The sequence below is a fragment of the Triticum urartu genome, chromosome 7A, assembly GCF_056163025.1.
Source record: "Triticum urartu cultivar PI428250 chromosome 7A, HENAU_Tu73, whole genome shotgun sequence".
NCBI classification, from domain to species: domain Eukaryota; kingdom Viridiplantae; phylum Streptophyta; class Magnoliopsida; order Poales; family Poaceae; genus Triticum; species Triticum urartu.
Window position 1 is genome coordinate 367848360 of NC_141879.1, and position 7192 is coordinate 367855551.

The window sequence follows — 7192 nt, forward strand, 5'->3', positions numbered from 1 at the left end:
GGGGGCCACAAGAGCAGGCCCGTCCGCAGAAGGGGCACCAGCATAGAGGGCCGCCAGGTCAAAATGCCAGACGGGCTCCCTGGGCCGGCCCAACAGCGCCACGTAGAAAGCACGCAGGGCCGCAGCCATCCCTGCATGGTCTAGCACCTGCACCCCTCCAACTTCCAGGGCCGCGATGCGATTGCGTCGTCGATGTTGCGAGGCAAAGGCATGGAAGAACTTGGTGTTCTCATCCCCCTCGCACACCGCACGTTGTTTGCCACACTGCCGCCAATGCGCACACTACCGGCGAATGGACGCGGTGAGAGCAAGCCGGGCGTCGTGGCGGAGAGCGCTCTCATCTGTGGAAAGAACACTGTTCTCTTCCAGGAAGTCAAATACGTCAATAATGAAACAACAATCATTACCGAAAGTGGGAATGAACCGGTGCTGTTTTTTCCAAACATTGGCAGCAAACCTGAATTCTTTCTTCCTAGCCGCGAGGATCCCACCCACGCCCGTAGCACGCACCGGAGAAGACCAGGATGGTAGAGTAGTAGGGAGGAAGGCTGGGTCCTGGAGCCAGGCCATTTCAAAGAAAAACCGCGAGGGGGTCGGGTTTTTGGTCGAGGTCGTGACCAGGAAGGGCACATGATCAGAAGTGACGCGAGGGAGGGAGGTGAGAGAGGAGTCAGGGAACACGTCATTCCAAGCATTGTCGAAGAACGCTCGATCAAGCCGGGCAAGGATGGGGGGATCCTGCCGATTGGTCCACGTGAAGGCGCGGTCTGAAAGGTGCAGCTCATGCAGAGCTAGGGCATTCACAAGGGAGTTGAAACGAGCAGCACGCCCAGCATCAAAATTCCCCCCTGTCTTCTCGCTAGGATGACGAATGAGATTGAAATCCCCCACAACGAGCCAGGGCCCGAGGACCCTAGGAGGGATCGCGAGCATGTCCTCAACGAAATTTTCGGTGAAAGAGTGGTCGGAGGGGGCATAAACGTTAGTTAGGGTAACGGTCACCCCCGAGGAAGAGCACGTGAGAGCGACGGAGATAGAGTAGCTAGACTCGAAGGAGGAGACAAGCGCGAAGGATGAAGGATCCCACACGGTGATAATGCCGCCATGGCTCCCGTCCGCATTTTTGGCGACAAACTGCATGAGGTGCTGGGGGAGGAAAGACACGGCTTTACGGGCGTCAAGATGAGCAAGCTTAGACTCTTGGATGCAAACAAAGCTGGGATTAGAGGAACATAGCAAGTTATTAACCACATCACACTTATCCCAATCGCCCAAACCCTGGACATTCCAGGAGAGCGTGCGGATTGAGCAGAAAGCGGCACTATCCATTACAACATACAACACCCGAACACGGAGAGAGGGGGGACAGTATTACATGAAAGGAAACACAGACAGCACACCAGACACGGGGGGAAGGATGGTGACCACGGAGGGGGGGGGGCGCACACCAGCGCGCAGTCTCGTTCTCGGACACGGGCTACACATCAACATTAGCAGACACCGGGGCAGCAGGAATGGACGCGGCGGCACGAAGATCGGACACAGGCTTCATGCCCATGGGAGCGATCACGGCGTCAAGGATCTTGTTCTTCATAACCTTCGACTTGAGCCTAGTTGAGCAGCTGGAGAGCGCGTCCTTCAGGGCGCGCAACTTGATGGCTTTCGCCTCCACGCTAACCCAGGCCGGCACCTCCTTCTCGGCCAGGCACGCGCTGCGTTGCTGCTCCGGGGGGGGGGGCGCCAACGTCAGCAGCCGCGGTCTCGTCGCCGCACTCCGCGCCCTCCAGCCCAACTAGGGTCACTCCAGAGTGCGAGCTCCCAGCGTCGAAGAAGAACGGCGAGCCCGAGAACGGCGAGATGGCGCAGGGAGGGGACGGGGCAAGGCAGCCCGCCCCAAGCTCAAGAGCAGGCCATGGGAGTGGCGGCGCTCCCAGGACACGGAGAATGGAGGCGAGCTGCCGTCCGCCCCGGCGTCCCCTACCGCGGCCACCAGACGGCGCCGCACCACCCCCACGCCCGCTGCCCAGAGGCAGGCCATGGAGGACGGGGAGGTTGTGGGCAAACAACGGCGGAGGGGGCGGAAGAAAGGGATGTAGACGCCGTCACGGGAAAAGGAGTTGGCGGCATCCCAGACCCGAACTAGCCAAACGGATACCACGCGGGCCCCCCAGCGACCACCTAGAGGCCAGACGTCGCAGGGCACGTCGCGCGGGCTACGAAGGCGGACGACCACCCTGACCGTAGCCAGCTCCCGACCAGCAAGGGTGAGGGGGTCGATCTCGAGCACTTCGGTGAAGGGAGCGAACGCCGCAGCGATGCCGACAGGGTTGAGGAATTCTGTGGCGAAGCCAGTCGCCGCCAGGAGAGCGCAGGGGCCAACATGAAAGTCAACCCGCCCAAACGCCTCCTCCCGGTGGAGGTCGATGCGGGCGCCCTCATGCCTAAACGGCTGTCGCCCCATCGCTTCCTCGCGGTCCGCAGTAGAGGCGAACCGGAGGTACATGGCACCGACGGAGGATGGCACCGTCTTCGGGAGGATGTGGCCGATGAAGCGAAGGAGGGCGGCTTGGACAGCCCGGTGTCATTGTGGAAGGCATTCGGCGGCTTAATGGTGACCACGGCCAGCCGCAGAGCCGCATCGCTGTCTTCCTCCGGCACAAAGACTTCGATGGAGTCCGGGCGCTGCGACTCGGCGGCAAAGGAGCCGCCGAAGGAGCGGGATGAGAAAGATGACCCCGATAGGTCAAGGGGGGCGGCCTCTCCATCCAACCCAGCGCCAGGGGCAGGCATCGGGGCGACCACGGGCTGCAGCTGCACCGGCTGGGGATGCCCGCTAACTGGGGAGGATGGCACCAAGGACGGAGGCGGGGAGCACACCACCTCAGACGTGGAGATGTCGCGGAAACGGCCCGTCGTTGGCCCCCGTCTCCAAATCAGCGGCGGAGCCCCCCTCCTCCAGGGCAAGGCCAGGCATGGTAGCAGCCAGACTGGCCAGATGCATGGTGGTGCAGAGGCGAGCCGAGGGGTAAGGGGTGGGAGCCCAACGCGCCGGGGGGGCGGAGGCGGCGGTGGGGGAGTGCGGCGGACAGGGGAGGCAGCGGAAGCCTGAGGAGCGAGCAGCGAGAGGCCATGGCGCAGTGAGGCGAGCCGGCGCGGTGCCCGAAGATCCTACAACACCGACAGCGAACGAAGTCATGACAGTCACACACGCGGTGGAGGTCAGAGAGGCAACGAAAGCAACCAGAGCGCGAGAGCGGCAGGATGGGGCGAGGGTTTCTGTTTCTAGGTTTTGGCGGAGGAGGGGAGAGCAGCACTTCTCTGTACGTTCCAGCAGCGGCGGCGGATGGCGAAGTAAACACAGTGTACCCCGGCGCCGCGAGGTAGTCAACCTCAAGGCAGTCAATGCCTAGGCGACAGCCGGAAACGAGAGCCGCGTTGTCGCTGGGATGGGCGGCAGGGACCGTCGGCACTGCGGGAACACGATCTCCTGCGGTCCCAGCAGTCGCGCGCAGCGAATCAGAGGGTGAAACGTCGACTGGGGGAAGGGGGAGCAAACCAGCGCCATTAAACCTGGATGCGATGGGACACTAGATAGGCATGAGGCCGCGCCCCCTACGACGTCGCTCCCCCGCATTGACACCAGAGGGGTGGGATTTGAATTCGGGGTGAGCCGCCCATGCCCTAGCTTTCCCCGCAGCCGCACGGGCCCCACACAAGGAGACATGGAGAGACAGGTTGATCACGGTCATGAGCCCGGGACCAACAGCGGCGACGAACTGCGCGACGGCAGCACTAGCAACGCGGATGGAGAAGATGAGGTCAGCCACCGGGGTGGCGACAAGGGTCTCGCTGGGGTCACAGAAGAAGTAGGAAAGAAAACTGGCAACCTTGTCTGCCGAGAAGCACGCCGCCGGGAACGGCACGACCACCCAGAGGACCCCCGACGGGACAGAGCCGAGGTGAGTGGAGGAAACACCGGATAGGAAGGACGACTAAACACGGACATGGAAAGAGATACCTGGACGCGGAACGATGGTGGTGCGGGTGTAGGGGGTGTCATCGCCGGCAGGGAACGGCACAGGTCCACCGCCAATGGCGAAGCCAGTAGCAGTGGCCCTAGAGGTGGTGGAGGCTACTGGAGTGGAAGGAGGGGAGGCGGCGGAGACGCCCGCCGGGGGTGGCGCGGGTGCCTGCGAGGCGCCCCGCGGGTCGCCCTTAGAGTCGCAGCTCATCCTCCTCTATGATGACTTTTTTTCCCTTTGCCCTTTGCTGAAACAGTATCTTTGCAGACCAAATTTTGCCTAAATTATACCTACAAAACGAGCTAAAAATGGGAGCAGTCAGCTGAATGTTAACACCCTACTGAATTTTTGGGGTGTAATGTTTATATACGATACACTGAGCAAGTTCATAATTATCAGTTCTATGAAACCTATCCCCATCACCCATTCACTACTCAATTACGTGCATGTACAGAGGTACTTTTTGATTTCATAATGAAGCCAACTCACATATCAATTCCCCAACTCACACTCAATTCCTATGCTACATAACTAAGACAACTAAGGAATTTAGCCTTTTACTAATTTTGCAAGCAGCCGTGATGGCATCGTACCGGCAGTTCTCAGAGTAATCTAAACTCCTACAAAAAATGTAGACAAACCAAGTGCTTCAGTAGATGAATCGTTCAATATGAGAGGTTGCAAGTTCCCTAATTTACTAAACATGTAAAATCTGACAGTCAATCTCTCATATTATGTTGGTTTACTATACAGTAACTATAGCACCAAATTGTTCAATGCCCTAATAGAACTACTTAAGAAAAGCATGGAGCCAAAGCTTTCTATATGGTTGTGCTACAATAGTTTTTCCATCTCTCTTTTGTCACCTGCAAATTGGATTATTACAACTATATAAGAAAAAAGAAGCAATATTACAAATGACCTAATAGTACTCCCTCCGTTTTTTAATATTTGACTTTCTAGAGATTTCAATAAGTGACTACATACTGAGCAAAATGAGTGCATCTACACTCTAAAATATGTCTATATACATCTGTATGTGGTAGTCCATTTGAAATCTCTAAAAAGACAAATATTTAGGAACGGAGGGAGTATATCACAACACATGACAATAATCTTCTTATGAAAATTACCAGTTTGCTTCATCTCCAACCATATTTCTTAAATTTGTTCAATTACTGTATTAGTACATGAAATATGTGAACCTATCTACATAGAAAAATAAAACATGATTGGTAAACATAAATCTACAAATAATATTCAGATACAGATTTATAACAATAGCAAACAAACCTGCTCTATGTTCCCTTAAATATGGTGCATAACAAATGAACGACAAATAGAGTAGAAAATATAATTTAATGGTGTCATATTACCAAAAACTCAATCTTGTCCATTACCTTGAGAAACATGAGATATAAAAATAATATACTGCAAGAAAGTGACTATTCTGACTATGTCCATGGATCTGCAAGCACCATTGAGTACAGTCAACACCAACAAATCAAAAATACATAGAAGGAGCAGGAACCCTGCAAAAACGTAGTAAAACATGCTTGACCATTCTGACGATGTCAAATAGAATAAACCGCTAATTTACCACTAATGCATGAATGTGGCTCCACCAGAAATCTTTAAGGGAAAATGTAGAATAAAAAGGCAATAATTTTAGTATGTTAAAATGGTTGGAGCACCATGCCAACCATCACAGATAACCGGCAAGACTTCTCAATTCAACAAACAGAAAGTAATATATTTCACACACACATCACACAATTAAGTTTTTGTTGCCAAGATTGAGTATTTTTACATAGTGTTCATATACACCCATGATGTTTTTCATGTGACTGAAATAAAGTCAAAATTAAACCTACCTCACTTGGGTGGGAGTGGATGAACAATCACACCACCTAAGTTCAAGTGAACACCAATTAAATTCATGCCATATTTCTTTATTTATAGTGAAACATGTGTTCTTCTACATATCATTTGTACTATCACTATTATAGATACCCATGGTATTATAAATACATGAATGGAAGGAAGACTAAAAAATAAAGTTAGTAGAGCAGATAGTTTATTCAGCATATCAGTTTTTCTTTCTGAATTATTTAGATCAATAGCTACGACCAATAGAACTCCATATTACTGATCAGGTGCTTGAGCTGATATACTAGGTTTAAGAATACATATTTTTGTCATCACATCAGGTCATGACAAACTACTACAAAAAGAGTTAACTTCTTTAAACAACCAATTATGTAGAGCAATGATTCATCAAGGAATGAAAATATTCAAGCATCAAGGTGACATCGGCAGAGAGTTAACAAAAATGATATCCAGGAACATGGAGGCTATCAAATTAGACAATCAAGAAAATGATAAATTCTTACTTCTCAATTGTCATGGATTCAATTACTTTCCAAGAGAAGGGTTTGTTATAAATATGTTTAAGCTCTGATCTACACTGATCTATCTTCAAATATTTTACCATCGCTGTATATCATATAATACTCCCTTCATCCCAAAATAAGTTGTACTAAAGTTGAGACACTTATTTCGGGACAGAGGGAGTACTTTATAAGCCATCAATCCTACAAAAGCTATGACCCAATCCCACACTGATTATTTCTCCTGAAACTATCCAAGATTGCCCTCAATGACCATGCCATGATCCCAAGTTCCATAGAGGTCACTGATATGTCTCTGTCGTATCTATAATTTTTGATTGTTCCATGCAAATATTATACAACTTTCATATACTTTTGGCAACTTTTTATACTATTATTGGGGACTAACATATTGATCTAGTGCCCAGTGCTATTTCCAGTTTGTTGCATGTTTTTTGTTTCGCAGAAAGTCCATATCAAACGGAGTCCAAATGGGATAAAAACTTATGGAGATTTTTTTGGAATATATGTGATTTTTGGGAAGAAGAATCAACGCGAGACGATGCCCGAGGGGGCCACGAGGCAGGGAGGCGAGCCCCTGATCCTCGTGGCCACCCCGTAAGGCGGTTGTTGCCCTTCTTTCGCCGCAAGAAAGCCAATATCTGGATAGAAACCGTGTTAAAATTTTAGCCCAATCGGAGTTATGGATCTCCGGGAATATAAGAAACGGTGAAAGGCCAGAATCAGGAACGCAGAAACAGAGAGAGACAGATCCAATCT

At 51.4% G+C, this 7192-nt stretch overlaps 1 protein-coding gene across 1 annotated transcript; it reads right to left on the minus strand.

Moving 5' to 3' along the window:
• Positions 1–282: 282 nt before the first annotated feature.
• On the minus strand, positions 283–1329 carry LOC147959625 (uncharacterized). The gene has a single exon (XM_087532783.1). It carries the CDS (start codon positions 1327–1329, stop codon positions 283–285), a length of 1047 nt encoding a protein of 348 aa, XP_087388909.1.
• Positions 1330–7192: the final 5863 nt, after the last annotated feature.

Bases quoted from the DNA above. Each gene is read 5' to 3' on its own strand.
- LOC147959625 (XM_087532783.1), bottom strand. From the start codon at position 1,329: ATGGATAGTGCCGCTTTCTGCTCAATCCGCACGCTCTCCTGGAATGTC.